Below are 18,224 nucleotides of genomic sequence, written 5' to 3' on the forward strand. Positions count from 1 at the left end.
AGTGTAAGAAGATGTTAATGAAGAGTTGCACATAAAACCTGAAAAACTACATCTTATTATTATTCTGGCATAATTAGTCATAATAAGTCATAATTAAATTATTTGTCAATAACCAAAATAAGTTCAAGTTTTACTGAGTTATTGTCAGACAGTAAGGAAAAGTACAGCCTCTTTATACTGTGTATGTTAATATTTGATTATCTATATGAAGAAACTAATTTTTTGTCACCTTTTATGTTCCACTTTGCTCCTACTGTGGTGATCAGTTTATGAGCACATGTAGTTTAAAAATATAAGTTAACCTACTAAAGCACAAACATTTATATTTAACAGAAATGTATGAACTGATGGTAAGATTTGCATTCTTGTGCTTTTGAAATGTAGAGACGGTCTTAATTCTGTGTGGTTGAACTCTGTAAGCTTCCTAAAAAAAAACAATGTTGGGCATTAAATGTATTACTTTTTAAATAAACTTTTTAAAAGCTGTTGCAAAATTAATACCTCACTAAAAGGAACAGTCAGTGAAGGTGTTTGTTTTTTGATTACATTTTAGTTTTTCATCATTGTTTAAAAGGTCTTGGCTTTGACATACTTGCATGTATATATATTTTTTTAATTATTGCTCAACAGATGTTATTAATTGTATTATTCATTGCAAATTAATATGGTGGTAAACATTCTTTTTCTCTCAGGCCCTGTCCACATCTCGACAAGCTTGGGTGTATCCATAAATGTATGCCATCTTCTGGGTGGTGAAAGAATTTTATAAGAAAAAACTTTAAAAAAATAAAACTTTTACCTGAAAATGAAAAATTTAACGGACTAGTGGAAGATGTTCTTTTTCTGGGTTGATCATCAAAATAAGTGGTCGGCCTAATTGTCAATCGTTCTGGTGACATGTTTTATCTAAGGCCGTCCTATGAGCTCATCCCCATGTTCACTTAGCTGTAGTGAGTCTGACATAGTGGAAAATTGCACATTTTCTCTTGGACAGTCAGCTTGTATGAGCGATGCAAACAGCAACATTAAAGCAGAGCGTGCACTCGTTCTCTCTCAGAAGCACAGGGTTGTGCATGCACTTTTTTTGTGTGGAGAGGGTGGGTCTTTCTAAAAATGTTGCGAAAATCCTCCACTATACCTTTAAACTTAAAAAAGCGAAAAAGAATTTTTGAAAACCACACAGAAAAGTACAGTCTTATCTGAGTAGCACCCCATTTCTGTGTGGCACTGCTGCCTTGCAGCAAGAAGGTTTCGGATTTGATTCCCGGCCTGGGGCCTTTCTACATGGAGTATTCTGGGTTCCTGCCACAGTCCAAAAACACGACTGTAATTAGCATCTCTAAATTGTCCTTATGTGTGAGTGTGTGTGTCCATGGTTGTTGCCCTGCAACAGAATGGCGACCTGTCCAGAATTTTCCCCTGCCTCTCACCCATAGACTGCATCCGCACCGGCCCCACCGCCTCCCTGGCAGAATAAGCTGGAGAAGATGGATGGATGGATGGTTCTGTGTTTCCCAGTGTACACTGAAATTTATATAGCCTGATAAATTGACATTGTAGAAAAAGGGAAACTGACATGTATACAATGAAAAAAAGAATTCAAGCATCTATTGGGTCTATTTAAGACCCTTCAATTACTTTAACACTTTAATTATTGATTACTATTTTTCATATCTTATCCTGCTGAAAGGGTTAAAAAAATGAAACAATCGGGTAACTAAAGGGGCTGAAATAAATTCAACCAATTCAAATTCTTTTTTTCAGTGTATGCTCTGTGTTTTGACACTTTTGTGTTTTTATAATGCTGTGTCACAGCGCCACTAATGGGCCAGACATGCACATTACAATGTTTTGTAGTAGTTCTGTGTGCACTTAAAAAAAAACATCTTTAAAATGGTAGTATAGCACTTTTTTCTCCATGTGGACTGGTCCTCGATCTGCCTGTTTGGTCTCCTTCACTAATGTCCCTAAACTCTTAATAATCTCACCTGCTTTCAGTGTCATTCTCCAATCTTCCCTCAGTATTTCAAGTATATTTCAAAGATTTCCAAAGTACTGCTGCTCTCAGTGTTAAATCACAGCCAACATCCTTTATTGAGAGATATTTGTAAATTCATTCCTCAGATGGTACTGTTGGTAATTCAGGAAGAAACAACTTCTATTTGACTTTTCTCTCAGACACAATAAAAACATTTGCACTCCTTTTACTCCCTGCCTCAACAATTGGAATTTTGCAATAAAGTTCAAAATTTGTCATTTGATCCCTAACTTAAAGTTATGTTTAACACTCTGATACATATGAAAACAAAAAACAGCTTAAGTATTTTATTGAGTGAAAAGAATTATAATGTAATTCATTATTAGCAGAATTATTTCTAAATTGCGATTCCTCTCGCTACTTTGAGTAAAATCCAAACCAGGTATTAGTTATATTATTACTATACAAGGTCATTTTTATGAAGTTATATATTAAAATTAGTGTTTTGACTTTGTTGCTACAGTATTAGATCACGTGGAGTTTCTTTCCATGAGATGCTATGACTTTACTGAATCTGAATCTCTAGTACAATCAATTTGTTTAGGTTATTTCTAGTTATGAATTTTGGGCTTTGTTATGCTAACCTTAAATGGAAAATCTTCCCCAGGTCCCCAATGATGTTATTTCTAACTCTAGTCTCTATTTATTTCTCATATAAGCATTCATGGCGTTATGCTGTGAGCTTGAAGCACCTTTTTTTATGCCTCTTTTTGATATTTGTTTTTATATTTATATTGGGTGCTGCGGGTATTACAAATGATTGTGATGGAATTTTAAAGAAATTTTAGGTCCTTTAATGATTCTGACTTAAAATGATTTTTTAGATTTTTTAAATGCTCTAAATATATATATATATATATATATATATATATATATAAAGCTGGCCTATATATATATATATATATATATATATATATATATATATATATATATATATATATATATATATATATATATATATATATATATATATATATATATATATATATATATATGTATATATAGGCCAGCGTTCAATTTTTTTTTCACATCCATTTGTTAATGCCATATTGCAAATTTAATCTAGCAAATGTAATCAACTCTGTACCTTCAAATAAATTATCCAGATATGTAATACCTTTATTCCTCCAGTTTGGAAAGTTTATCATATTATTTTTGGTAGAATGTCAGGGTTATTCCAGATGGGCGTACAACTGCATAGGATAACTGATGACTTTGTCATTTTAAGAAATTCCCACCATGCTGTCAGGGAAGAGCTGATGTTAATATTTTTAAAACATGAGTGCTGCTTGATATTAGAGCTAATAAACGGCAAATTTGAAACTATGATATTACTGCATATTTCCTGTTCTGTGTCTATCCAGGGCTCATCTAAGGGCTTATGTTTTATCCATTGTATTTGTTAAGAAGTAGTTTTGGAAGTTAAGTAAATCTAGTCCCCCCTCTGTCTTTGGTTTTCTGTAGTGTCTTGAAGCTGATAAGAGGGGGTTTTTCCTTCCAAAGAAATTTAGAGATGGAAGAATCTAAAGATTGGTAACAGTAGTACTATAGATTTATAGACCAATTTATAGAGTAATCTAAGTAATCTAAATTAGTCTAAGACTAATTTTATGCTCTATTTTCATACCTTTTATACCTTTAAGCACATTAGTTTGTCTGATTGTAGCAGCTAGAGGCTCAACAAAGATGGCAAAAAAGATGGCTATTTTTAAAGTTTTTCTTTTTCAAAGGGGCTGCATTATCTAAGGCAGTACGTAGACAACTAGCATCGCCATCACAAAATCATTGACCTATGAAGAGAAACAATTTAATATGATGCTAGAATCCGCTACATTGATTTGCCACATTGTTTCATCCTAAACTGTGAATTATTTTGTAAAAATAAAATGTGATATTGGCTTTAATAATTTGTATATCAATAAATAATACATTTAATCAAGCCTAATAGAACTCCTGAAATTCCTAAAATTCCTAACTCCTAAAATTTTGTTGGTCAACACCAAGGAGTGCACTTGAGTAATCACTGAAATCAGGTGTTTAGTGTAATGTTCAGACCTGCACTTGTTGCAGGTGTGTTAGTTTACTGGTCGTGAGCCGGGTACTTAATTTATCTGGGACAGTTTGTTTTTTAAAATTATTTTTTTATAAAAAAAAAAAAATCTAAATCAATATTTTATTTTACTATAAAACTCTTTAGTACTTGTTTTATTCATTTTTACTTTTTTTTTTTTTTTTTTCAAATTACTAGTGAATCTGCAATTTTCTTCATTGGGAGGATATGTAAACTTTCAAGCACTCTATATGTATGTATATAAATATGTAAAAAAAAAAAAAACTGTTTATATTCTTCATCCAGAATTTAAAATCACAAGTGAAAAGAATTGTATATTTGAAATAAAAAAGAAAAGGAAGTTTACATAACATGCAATTTGAAATAATTTATCTTGGACTTTGCAAATGTACTTTGATCTACAAGCTGCATGTATAACATGAGCATAAACCACAAGAATTAGGTAGGGTACCAACTTTCCAGAGTTTTAAATCAGCTTTTCATATGGTAATTTGTTATTTGCAGATGGTGTAATTTTTCAGATGGAATTTAAGTTATCATTGCCATTTAAATGTTATAATTAACAACTATAGTTAATCAGACAGTTTCGCACTAAGTCCCACATTGATGCCCTTTGAGGCACTTCAGAAACAATTCAGCAACGCACTTCCATTCAGTTGCAGCGCAATAGTAATCTTAAATGGCATTTTCTTGGTATTCAGCTGAGAAATTTGAATTCACATAGTCAATTATTGATCTGCCTCTTTCCCCTTCTTAGTGTCCTTCAGTATCAGCCAACCGTTTGACTAAATCGCTCTCTGTAACCACTTCACTACAGACATACTTGCAAGTTTCTTTTTCCTTCAGTTTTAGGTCCCTAAAGTTCATGTGAAAGTTTTTAAGCAGAACTTTATTAAGGTACTGCCACAGAATCTTCATTCAAATGAGTTATAGACAACTTAATTTATTTGGTTTTTATAATATTTTTTTCATCTTTAGTTCATTCATAAACTTTACTGTGTCAGTGAGTGATACTGGCCACTGATGTTTGGACTGATCCCTTTTCCCAGGTTTTAAATAATACATTTAAATGTGTCTAGAAATTGTTCTATGACTCTTCCTAGATTTAAAAGGAGGAATGCTTACTTCTCCAATATCCATCGAAATGCTAAAGTCTTGGAAGAAACTTACTGAGCTCACTGAGCTGCAGGGCAGCTGTATGAATCTGTGTGAAAGGGTATAAATTCAGTGTTAAGCTCTTTGGAGGCCTCTCACTTAATAAGGCGCTATATAAGTAATTTTAATTTAACAAACTCCTATGAGTTACATCAACATTTAATCAGTTAAGTAAGTATCTTTGAATAGGATTTAATTCAGTGTGATATTTATTATATGATTTCTGAACAGAATATAATTTTTCCAGTATGCCAAAAGGAAATTTTGGTCCCTACCTAATGACTGCCTAATCTTCCATATGTTTGTTGTGCTGCGCTAACTTTGTGGCAAACCACAAAAAATGTTTTTGATATTTTTTATCAATCCTTTTTTTTTTCCTCTCTTTCATAAAGGCCAGATTAAATGAGTACACAGCTAATACTAATCCTGATTAATGCTCTTCTGGCTTAATCCCATTAGTTTTGGTGACATGTCATGTCCTGCTTGTATTTTTTTATAGACTTAGACAGACTCTCATTGTCATTTTGTACACACAGAGTGTATGCAAAAACAAATTTCATTTAGTACAGCTGACAAGACATTTTCATTTTTTAAAGTGCAGCAGTGATGAAACGTAAGGAGCAGTGAAAAATGTAAACATACGACTGTATATTATTTACAGTTTTCTTGTTTGTTTGTTTTTTATAACCCCATTTAATCAACATTCAGCAGTCTAATGGCAGCGGGAAGAAGCTGGTCTGGAATCTGCTGGACCTACATCGGATGCTTCAAAGTCTCTTTCCAGAGGGCAGCAGGGAGAACAGTCCATGGTGTGGATGTGAGGGGTCATTTATAATGTTACAGGCAGTGCTGGGATGAAATGACTTTAATGGAGGGAAGAGGAGCCCCGGTGATCCTCTCTGCTGTTCTCTCTGCAGACTGCTGTTCTCACATTTTTTAGGTATCTAATCCATTTTTTTATTTTTCTATGAAGCTGAAGTTATAGTTTGGCAGCATGTTTAGACTTCTCAACAACTACATCCCTGATATACGGTGTTTCCTGGTCTTCATGAGGATATGTTTTCATGTATGTTCTTTAGAAACCTTCTTAGGCTTTCCTATAAATTTTTGATTTATGCTGAGATCAAATCAGGGAAAAAGGGACTCTGATAACTAATAAGGTTACTGTTGTTGGTTTAATTGCGCTAAAAAAAATTTGTCTGTTTTAGAGTGAAGGAACAAGGATGCAGACTAATTCCAGTCTTTTCTGACGTTATTTGTAAAATAAATAGATACACCCAACCCCTTTAAAAGATATTATATAGCATATTGAAGGTGTGTGAGTAGTTGCACACAAACTGTACATAAATGTTGAATTATACGTTAAATAAATTGAATGGAGGCAGAGTTATTATTACATAATTATTGATTTCCTTATTATGCTATGCATATTTTATATTATTAAAACTAATAATAAATACCAGTTCTTGTGGTGCATTATGTAGTGCTGTAAAGGACTTGAAGGGACTTTCAGTAACATCTTCTCTGTTTCTGTGGAAAAAACTGTGGACAGTTTCTGAGGAAGACCAGCAGCAGGTGTAAAAGAGAAGCAGCAGCCAATCTTTTTCTCTCCAGGAGGTAGACATGGTGATAGCAGACATATATCTTCCCTTCTTTTCACGTGCTTTAGTGAAACTAGGGCTGCTGTTGGGCTCCTATGTGACAGCAAAAGAGTGAAGCATTCGGTCTGAAGTGATTACCAAAATTTACCATGTAGAATTGATCAACCAGTTCAAATAACCTAAATCAACAGAGAAAAAATAATGTTTAGACCTATTAACAATAAACCTTGGGTTAGATTAGGAAAGCAAAATAAATGGAGTAAAAGGCGAACTGGAACGAAGTAATTTAATTCACAGAATCGAACATTTATGAGAAACTTGGGCAAAAATGAAATCAAAACAGAACAACAGATTCCTCTAAAAGTGACGAGCAGAAATATTTTGCCATCCTGTTTATGCAGCTAAATGCAGGAGCAGTGTGGCATAGAAAGCTGAGGAAGAAATGCACCGCTTAGCAAAACCATGCAACAAAGTTTGTATTTCTAATGTGGGGCACCAGGAGTAATTGGGTCCTCCTAAACATGGAAATTGAAAGTTTATTATGGACACTCACTTAATCTGACCTACATCTACCATGAAAAAGCAAAGACCCCCAATAGAACTTGTAAGGATGCAATTTTGCACGAATAAGTACATCACATTGAAAGGCAACGCATTCCCAATTGGAAAGCCATCAATTTTGATGGATTTATTCATGCAGGCTGTTGTGATCAAAAAGACTCATACTAGTTAATGAAAGATTACAAAAAGAAAGAAAGAAAGAAAGAAAGAAATACATCAGTGCTAGTGCCGGGCAGGCTGAAGGGGTGGGAGTATTTATGCATTTCATGTGTGCAGGTATAAAGATGTGCTCTGGTCATTTTGAACTCCCTAATACCAGCCTGGAGCGTTTGGAGACGCTGTCTGACTCCCCCTCTGTCTGTTTAACTCCTGTGAATTCTCGCTCCTTTGCTATGGTCCTCTATTTCCAGGGCTATAATTTAAGCACCACGGACAGCTCCAGCTTCAGCAGCGACGCGACCCTGCCCAACTCCACGACGCCCCACAGCCGCGATGGGCTGAGCAGGAGCGGACACACGGCGGTGGCGGTTTGCCTCGGCTTTATTTTAGTGGCTGGGATCCTCAATAACTCTCTGACTCTTCTGGTCTTCGCAAAGTTCCGCTCTCTAAGGACCCCCATCAACCTCATCCTGCTGAACATTAGTCTAAGCGACGTTCTGGTGTGCGTCTTTGGGACGCCGTTCAGCTTCGCAGCGAGTCTGCGCGGTAGGTGGCTGATTGGAGAGTTCGGCTGTAAATGGTACGGCTTCGCCAATTCCCTTTTTGGTAAGTTATCATATCAGAGGTGTTAAAAGGTTTTCTTTTCCCATTGTGTCTCCTGTTTTTGTTTGTTTGTTCGTTTTCCTATTTATTTTTAACGTCCCCTGCGAAGTAAACTCAGAACTATCTTCTTTTTCATATTTTTTTCCTTTTTCTTTTTATTTCTTTTAACAAAATTTGAGTGTTATAGTGTGTTACTGTGTTATTCAAAAGTTGGGCGTTATTTTTTTTTTCCTTCCCTGAAAAGTCTAATATTTTTACAAATTCAACTGTTCTCTAAAGTTAACATCTGTTAAGATTGATTTTAAATGTGCTTGGGAACAACTATTTAAATGTTGCTTTAACTTTAGGGTCAGGCCTGTCTCTGACACCACATTGTTAGCCATGTTAAGGTCTGTTCCTACTGCAGGAACCCCCCTTCTTCAGGACCCAGTATAGTTTTCTGTTACAGGAACCATGGTCATTAAAATTACATTCCCACACTAGAAATCTAAACCACAAAACATCCCTGTCAACTAGTGATATTTTTGGACTTGAACCAAAAATATGACTCTGGCAAAGGGTTTTTTTCTTCTTGCATAGTAGTTATGTTTTAAATATTAGACCTGAAATGTATACTGAGACTTCATCATACACTGTACATTTATTGTGTGGTTTTCCACTGGGGGATTCAAAGCTGCTTTGTAAACTGTGCCAGTAGAGGCTGATCAGCTAGGTTCTACAATTTGTAAATGTCTTCCCAAACCATCTGTATGGTGAAAGGGTCCCCCAAAAAAAAAAAAAAAAAAAAAAAAAAAAAAAAAAAAGATTTCTGTATTAAATCTAGAACAGATCATTTTGCCACTGAATTTATAGTTTATAACCTGTGCATTAAAAGGTGCAGCTGTAACAAATTTGAAAGGGATTTTGTCAAACAGATTTTACATTCACTTGCACTGAAGTGAGACAAAAAGGGAAAGCACAGCGCTCTGTTCCTTTATAACCAAATGATTACAAAGCACACTGTATACTTAACTGTTAAACTGAATTATAATCACTTTAAAGAAGGAAAAGATTTTATATAGTTGCTTCATGTGCATGGTTAAAGCACTTTTGGGACACATTTCCCATGTTTTATATTTAAAATAAATATTAAAAAAAACTGTGAATTTTTGAAAACTTCTAAGGAAAAGAGGACAATATAAATTCTGTTTCACAAATCAAAAACTCTGAAATCACCAGTGGCTATAGAATATTGCACATTTATCACAATCCTAGAATTGCTTTCTTTTGCTCTTTGACCAAAGATAGCTAGACATGAGAACTTGCTACATCTCTCCATTATATCTGAGGTGATGACATGAGATTCAAAGGGTGACTGCTATTACTGTAGACAGTCATCAGTTATAGTTTAATTGCTTAAAACAAGGAAAATGTTTCCTTTAGGCAGTTTTGACAAGTTGAATTGAAGCGTTAGTGGAGATAATTTACACAATCTATAAGTTTTTGGCCCCTTAAATGAATAGTGCTAGCGATGAATGATATAGTTTTTTGATAGTCATTTAAATTAATGTATTCTTAAAAAAAAAAAAAAAAAACTGTCAATGTATAACTTTGAGTTAACTTTAATTGCATAAGTGAGATAGGTAAAGGAATATCATTTGAAAATTTAGGGGAAACTGACTTTAAAATGCAGAATATGTGCTGACCAAATTTCTGGAGGTGTTTTATGCCCACAGGATTCATCAAGAAGAAGGCCAAAACAAACAGGGATTGAGACTAAAATTTCCAATTACCGTGAGTTGAAAAGAAAGAATGACAAGACCAAACAGTAATAAGAAAATGGTGACCCTTAATATCCTTCAAAGACATAATTGAAAATCATCAGACAACAATTTAACAACTTCTAATAAATCTTATTTAAAGTTTTTAAATAGTGAAAGTGATTGAGCTGATATAAACCCACTGAACATTTACAAAGTATGTTTAAGCTATAAAAAATATATTTCAAAGATTAATTACCTCATTTAAATTCAATGCTCACTGGTCTGTCTATAATGTTCTTCACTTGATGAGCAACAGTGAGCATCAGATTTGCTCTTTCTTTTTAGCATCATGAACGCTTTTGAAATGCTATTTGTCTGATCCATCACCCAGAGCCTGTGAACGGTGAAGCTTTAGTTAAGTCTCAGAAAACATGTAGTAGTTTTCTGGATCATACGAGCACTGAAACCTTTCTACCACATAAAGATTGTGTTTCAAAGAGGCAACATTTAGTTTAGATTATTTATGTATAGATTGTTAGGTCAACAATTGTGTGTGTGTGTGTAGCATAAGAGTGATGCCTAATCATGTCTTATGTAGATATATGAAAGGTGTGTTTGATATAACTATCGCTCACATTGTAAAGGAGCTGTATCCAACCATCTTCAGTTTTTTCTGCATTAAGTTTTTTTATGGTCCTCTTAAAATCCAGCTGGAGCATTGTAATCAGACTGAGGTGCCCTTTGATTAGCCCATCACAATCCCTTGATTCAAATCTCGTTTTTTTAAGTCTTCCCACTGTAGTTTTATTTATTTTTATTTTTTATTATATATATTTTTTTTTTAAGTTTTGGCATGCGGCAAAGGACCACAGGTAAAATTCGAACCCGGGTCAGCCGCATCGAGGACTAAGGCCTCCGTACATGGGTCGTTGACGTTTTCTTTAATCATGTTTATGATGATGGAACTGAAAGCCTTGGAAGATAAATGAATGAATATTTACTTTTACAGAGACGCATTATATGACTGAAGCAGTTGAAAGGAAGAGGCCATTGCCCTCAAATTTAATATTTTCACTCTTTTCACCTTTTTACTAGGTATTGTGTCCCTGGTTTCATTGTCAGTTCTCTCCTTCGAGCGCCACAATGCTGTGCTGCAATCCTCCAAGGTAGACATCTCAGACTTCAGGAAGGCCTGGCTCTTCATTGGAGGCATCTGGGTCTACTCGCTCCTCTGGACACTGCCACCCTTCCTGGGTTGGAGCAGCTATGGTCCAGAAGGTCCTGGAACCACTTGTTCCATCCAGTGGCACCTTCGCTCACCCACCAGTGTATCCTACGTGCTGTGTCTTTTCATCTTCTGTTTGCTGCTACCCCTGATTCTCATGATCTACTCTTATGGGAGAATCCTACTAGCTTTGAGGAGGGTGAGTGCAAAGTTAGAGGAGATGTCTACAGTAACACATAGTAGTTTTGGTATTATGCTTGTAACTGTAAAGCTAAGTGAAAAAAATATTTGAATCCTAATATAAACACATCTGTTTTATATCAGATCATTTTCACTAATTCCTCTATTGTTGTGTTTCTTTTATTTCATTGTTTCACCTTCAATGAAAAAGAACTTAATAAACAAAAAAACAAAAATAAAAAAATGCCATCATCCTTCTAAAGTCAGTGAGGCACTCATAGAAAGTTCTGCTGGAATATAAGACTCATCATCTCTGATCATTTATTAAAGTGAAAGCAGTACTAAAAAACTTTCAGTTTTGTTCGATTTTGGCTCCCCCCAGTGGACAAAAGCTGTATTGTTCTGCCAGATGGGAGACAGCATTTCCCATGAAGACCATTGTAAAGACCGTAGCGTTTTAACATCTGCCCTAACCTCTACAACACTAAATCACTATATAGAGCAGGGACTATATAGGGAATTTTATAGTGAACACTGTTAACTAACAGTTTGGACAGATCCACCTACTTTTCAAGGTGCATTTTAGAAATTTGAGTTATCCACTAGATGTTCAGACACTCATATAAAATGGCATATATAGTGCTTCATACAAGGGTTAGTGCCTGTGTTTGAACACAGCCACAGTGTCTCAGGGAAACTTAGTCAAATAGAGTTCAGTCTTTATAACTAATGGGGAAAAGGGAAAGTGACGTATACCGTAAAGCATTCTGCACATTTGCAGATCCTTTTTTGTTATTGTTGTTATTGAAGAAAAATGCCATACAAACGTTCATTGATTACAAATTATACATGGGTTAACAGTTAGTCTCTATTACCTCTGAAAAAATTGGCCCTCTAAAAAATAACAGTGAGCTTTAACCATTAATAGATTGTTTTTAGAACTATGCAATGTCTTAAAGGAATGTCTTTTATAATCACGGTTGATAATGTCTCAGTCCTTCAAAGGTAGTGTTGTTATTACACCTGTCATCCAATAGATTACAATATTAACCATCAACTTGGGTAGTGCAACCGTTACTCGAGAATACAAAAGTGTATTTTTCTTAATCAAATTTATCAATGAATACGGAATAGAATTACAGTTAAATTTTTTCAAAATGTGATTTAAAGAGACAGTTAATAATTAGCCATTTCAATTCTGTTTATATATATAGCGCCAATTCACAACACGTCATCTCAAGGCATGTTACAGTTCACCAGATCATACAGTCAAATTGACTCAAAGTTTTCTATCTAAGGAAAACAACTTTATTTTATCGACTCTTGAAGGCAATCCCGCACACTAAGCATGCTTGTAGCGACAGTGGAGAGGAAAAAAACCCCTTTAACAGGAAGAAACCTCCAGCAGAACCAGGCTCAGTGTGTCCAAACAGTGTTGTTTTTGTCCAATAAATCATTTACAAATATATTTTATCCAACTAAGACTTTATGAAAATGCTTTTCATACAGTATTTACAAACAATACATACAATATTAACAGAACAATTTACAGTTGTTCTGTTATTCTATAGGGTGAAATTATGGGATAAAAGGATATGGTTAAATAATTAACTTTGAAAACTGCAGCATTTGTTTGTGGTATTTAGATAAACGTAGTGCTTTAATAATCTCAGAATCACAAACCAATAAAAATTATATTCCTCCCAGTTTTTGTAAGTAAAAAATTTGGAATGTGGAACCATGAGGAATTCTTTTTTCTCTCAATGGTTTTTGACCATTTATTTTAAGGTTGCTTTGGCCAATCCTATAAAATCTAGAGCATTAATTTCTTGCACATCATGTAGTGTGTTTTGTTTTTCCATAACAAATGAATAATTATGGAGATAGCCTTCTTGATATTTTATATAATCAACCATCAAACTACACTCAACAAAAATATAAATGCAACAAATCTGCTTTGCTCCCATTTTTTCTGATATGAACACAAAGATGTACAACTTTTTCCACATACACAATAAATATTGTTCACAAACCAGTTTAAATCTGTGATAGTGAGCACTTCACCTTTGCTGAGATAACCTATCCCACCTCACAGGTGTGCCATATCATGATGCTGATTAGATGTCATGATAAGTGCACATGTGTGCCTTAGACTGCCCACAATTAATGGCCACTAAATAAGTCTCCATGATCTATAATGAAAATAATATAAATGTCGCAGTAAAAAGCTGCTTCTTCACCTTAAAGGAAAAGCAAACCTTCTGAGCAGATTTTTCAGAATTACACCATTGCTGTATCTCTGAGCAGCTCAATTGTATCGCATAATCATGCACATCATATCAATACCTAAAGACTTAAGCAATCAGAACTGAATAAAATGTAAATTTTCAGTTCACTGAAACCATACATAGCTCAAACAAAAGCTGTAATTTTCAAGGGAATATTTCCCACAAAAGCTTCCATTGTTGTTATCCACCCTTGTAGCTAAAGTTTTTTTCTTCCTACTTACTTGTAATAAACAGAAACGTGTGTGTCTGAGTTTAGGTGGTGTCTGTCTGAAGTTTCCTTCATCAAGGCAAAAGCACTGAAGAGGCCACTGGTGTGTGTTTAGAATCTGTAAATCAATTCATACAGCAGGAGAAGGAAAGAGGCAAGATTTTATTTAGGGAAAGCGACCTTGCACTCTGCAATGATTCCTTGTTAGTTTCAGGTAAATGGTAGCTGCCTTTATTGAGTTTAATATAAACATGTCAATCATTTCCATAATTGGTAATTAAGGGCTCTAAGTTGCTCTTTGCTACCACTACTGTTATGAATGAATCACCCAGATGGTATTTTTAGACCCAGTGAGCTACCTGTTACCATTGGATACCCAATATTATACAAGCATGTTTCTTTTTTCTAGAATCTGTCTTTGCAGGGGAGTCGGAGCGTTAAAAGGGTCCAGCAGACATCATTAGATTATCAGCTCCAAAGCAAGTCAGGGGCTTTTCTTAGGGCTGTTTGCAAGGGGATGTTTTAGATTGTGCCTAAAAATATGCCTGTTGGATAATGTGCTCTTGCAGCAGAAAGAAAGAAAGAAGTTTATATAAATCTGTTTAGAAGATATTAGATTTTATTTTTATTTAGATTATCTTGTCTTCAGTTGCAGTAAAACAGCACACATTTTAGATGGACAACACTACTAGATATGGTTGTTTACAAATATTAAATGTCTCCTGTTTTCTGAAGTATCAAAATTATTAACAACTATAATAAGAAATCAACTTTAAATTCATTGGTTCAGCTTGCAAAGTTTCTATATTTTATCTTCTAATTTAAAAAAATCATCTACCGGTATTAAGAACCTGTACAAATTCCTCTGCAAAGCTCAATCCTTTAAAATGAAAGTGTTTGATAGTAAGGGTCAGTGTAACAAATCTGCATGTCCTCGGCTTGATTTAACAGCTCAGTGCGGTATACCAAACCTAAAGGGGAAAAAAAATAATAAACTCCAGAAACTGCAGGAACATTCATGCAAAGATTCAACATTCAAAGCCTAGATTGTTGTGGATTAAATGTGCCAACATAGATGAGATTACCGTACTTCATAGAGTAAATAAAAGCTATAGCGCTTACACCAGCTTACAAAAATACATAACACTTTGTAATGTATCCATATTAAAGTACTTTTTAATTGAAAAAATGTTTAATTCATTGAAGTAATTTCTTAAAATCTACTTTAACTGCTTTCATTAATCTTGGTGTTAAATCTGTACAAGCAACGGCAGAAGCAGGTGGTGGGGGATTTCCTTTGTCTGATTTCAGGTCCCTTCTCTGCCAACCGACTGCTGAATGAGAACAAAATCAATTTGAATGCATGTAACCTTTATTTAAGCAGCTAAATATTATATTCACATTACAAATTTCTTTTTTAAGACAGATAATTTCAGCTCAATTTTAAAAGGATGGCCTATTTTCCAAAATACCCTTGAAGGAGGAGGCTTAGTAAAGCTGCAACTTTTATCTATTTTTTATGTAGTATTCCCCAAATTGCATAACAATTTCACAATGTAAATAGATCTATACTTCCTGCCATTTGGAGCATGAGCATTACTTATCTAAAAGAAATGAAAAGATACAGCTGGATGCTGCAGCCAATTAAAAGCTTAGTGTTTAGTTTTAAATAACAACTGGAAAGCAAAGGATTTTTAATTTTATATGCGCCATAGAGCTCCCTTCCATTCTGCAGGGATCCAAAGTGACAATTAAAGAATAGGATTACAGATTCATTATCTTTGTGTTATTCTTTTCATTACCACTGGATGGCACTAAATCAACAAACTATACAAACAGGAAGTTTTAAATCTGTCAAATTATGCAAAACTAATGGCAAAAAAAGTCTTAAAGTTGAACTCTATATCGCTTGATTAGTCTTTTTCTCTTTTTCCTGGCTCCAGGTCGGTAAGGTTAATCTACTGGCGGCTCAGCGTAGAGAGCAACACATTCTGCTCATGGTGTTGTCCATGGTGTCCTGCTACATGCTGTGCTGGATGCCCTATGGCATCACAGCGCTGATGGCCACCTTTGGTAGGACTGGGCTCATCACTCCCCTGGCCAGTGTGGTGCCCTCCATCCTTGCCAAGTTTAGCACGGTGGTCAATCCGATTATCTATGTATTCTTCAATAACCAGGTAAGAGCTCAGGGACAATCATTATAAGGGTTTTCTCTAAATAGGAGAATCTTTAAAACAATGACAGATAACAGAAAACAGCTTTCCAAGAAAAACTTGATGACGAATAGTGCTTGAACTTTTTCACATGTCATTTTAAAAGCACAAACTTCGGTTAGTTCCATCATTTATGGTATTTTTAGGTTTTAGACTAAGGAAAGCAAATAAAAAGAGGATGGATACACTTTGCATGTGGGAAAAGGTAACAAAAAAAGTGCATGACGAGAAAAATAAAGTTCTTAAAAGATGTATTACCTATGATTTCAGTATCATTCTGTTGTGGGAATATATTTTATACAGCTTTTCTTTAAAAAAAAAAAGGAAAAAAAACTGTTATTATCATAAGCAGTTTTTAAGAGTACTACTTTGTTCTTCATTGGTTTTTATCCAAAATTATTCAGAGCCACTCAGTTGAACCTAAACCTGCATTATAGATCTCATGGACTTTGTCCATGACCCCTTTGCCCTTGTTCTTTGGTATTCATAGTGCTGCTTGTTCAATAATATTTTGTTTACACATAGGATGATGTCTGAAGGCTATTGTTAGCACTATAACAATAAGGCTATGAGGGTTAAGGACTCTGAACACAAAGCCTTATCCCTTTCTATATATATGTATGTATGTATAATGAAGGAATAATAAAATGTGACCCAGATTCTGAATTTTTCATTTGTCTCAATTGATTTAATCAAGGTTTTTGTCTGCAAAATGACAAAATGTGAGGGGAAAACTTTGTTAGGGAAGTTATAAAATATATAAGATCCCTGGTTTAATTTGTCAAAAGTGTCAGAATATATATTAGATAATTTTGAATGTTTAAATCTGCTCCCATCATTGAATGAGCAATACCAAATAAAACTAAAACAGTTTTTTAACAAAGGAGACTTCTCAAGAAGGCTGCTAGGATATGATTAGTTCTCTTTCATTCCCCTTTTCTTCGTCTTTTAAGTGTTATCAAGACTTCTCAAGTCTTTCTTAAAGGTTTTCATAGATTTTCTGTAGATACATCAGTTGTTTTTTCGATTTTAAAGTCCAGCTCTTGATCATTCTCTGTGGAATTTCTTTTAAATCTATAAATCCTATATATACTGAAATATTCTGAAACCCAACCATTGAGACGTTACATAAAATTAAAATTAGCTAACTCTTGTTTTGATGCACATTTGTCTGAATCCATTAAAAAATAATAAATAAGAACTTAGTTTCATGGAAATGAAAATTATACTTTATCTTTTATCCAAGAAGTTTGATAGAATAAAGTTTTGTGGGACTTGAAAATCAAATCTGATTTAAATTAAATCAAATTTTATCCCTTTTCCACTGTGTTGCCTTTTGACTTCACTTTGTCCTTCAGTTTGGCTACAGTGAAAAGATAAAAAGATGACTGAAAATGGGTTAATTTAAATATTAAGTGGTGAAGAAAAACTACAAATAGGCTAAAAATCTATTAAAACCACTGTCAACGATTAAAACAGGCTCTTGAAAGGCAAATTATGCAGTTATTTTTCCAAACTATAAATGAACAAATGACTGTAAACTTCCCTTTTTAACATGTTGATGTATTTTTCCCTGTTTAGGTGCTTTTAACAAGATATTCATCAGGCTGATTTTGTATTTCCCACAGTTTTACAGGTGCTTCGTGGCCTTTGTAAAGTGCAGCGGGGAACCACACTCTGTTCAAGGAGCGGAAAAGCCAGCTCCAAGAATTCAGAAGTCAGATGCCTTTGATGGTCGGAAACAAACCTCCTCCAGCCCAACACAGCCTCAGTTCCTCTGCAGCACCAGAAAAACTACTCCCTGCAGCCACCGCAGTGACAAAAACATCCTGTTTGTCCATTACACACCATGAAACATTCATTCTTACATTTTCAATTGCCTGGTTTCCATTTGTTAAAGTCTTTATTATTATTAATTCCTATATTATCCTTTAATCATTCTGTAGAAGAAAACAGCTATTTGCCAAGAAGTTTTCTAAAACTAAAGACTTCTCCAGAATTATTACAAACATTCAGGTGCAATATTGCCGCATAAGAAGGTTGCACAAGAAACCAAAGGGATCATATGTATTTGCAGCCTCTCTTCCTGTTACATTTGAGTTTCTCCGTTAAATTGTATTTGTCACACTGCAGGTGTGTGTGAACACATTGTTACAAATAAAGAAAGTGTTAACACATTA

At 34.4% G+C, this 18,224-nt stretch overlaps 1 protein-coding gene across 1 annotated transcript; it reads left to right on the plus strand.

Annotated features, from left to right (window-relative positions):
- The first annotated feature begins 7,759 nt into the window (after nt 1–7,759).
- Nucleotides 7,760–18,200, plus strand: tmtops3a (teleost multiple tissue opsin 3a). The gene is made up of 4 exons (XM_038289476.1): nt 7,760–8,191; nt 11,026–11,354; nt 15,775–16,008; nt 17,673–18,200. Exons 1-4 carry the CDS (start codon nt 7,819–7,821, stop codon nt 17,895–17,897), a joined length of 1,161 nt encoding a protein of 386 aa, XP_038145404.1. The 5' UTR covers nt 7,760–7,818; the 3' UTR covers nt 17,898–18,200.
- The last annotated feature ends 24 nt before the right edge of the window (nt 18,201–18,224 follow it).

Source organism: Cyprinodon tularosa, unplaced genomic scaffold (assembly GCF_016077235.1).
Source record: "Cyprinodon tularosa strain WSP-4 unplaced genomic scaffold, ASM1607723v1 ctg27, whole genome shotgun sequence".
Classification (NCBI taxonomy): Eukaryota; Metazoa; Chordata; class Actinopteri; order Cyprinodontiformes; family Cyprinodontidae; genus Cyprinodon; species Cyprinodon tularosa.

Excerpts from the sequence above, each read along its gene's own strand:
- tmtops3a (XM_038289476.1), top strand. The coding sequence starts at position 7,819 with ATGGTCCTCTATTTCCAGGGCTATAATTTAAGCACCACGGACAGCTCC. Across the intron at positions 8,192-11,025 it reads CTTCGCCAATTCCCTTTTTG|GTATTGTGTCCCTGGTTTCA; the intron begins GTAAGTTATCAT and ends CCTTTTTACTAG. Across the intron at positions 11,355-15,774 it reads TCCTACTAGCTTTGAGGAGG|GTCGGTAAGGTTAATCTACT; the intron begins GTGAGTGCAAAG and ends TCCTGGCTCCAG.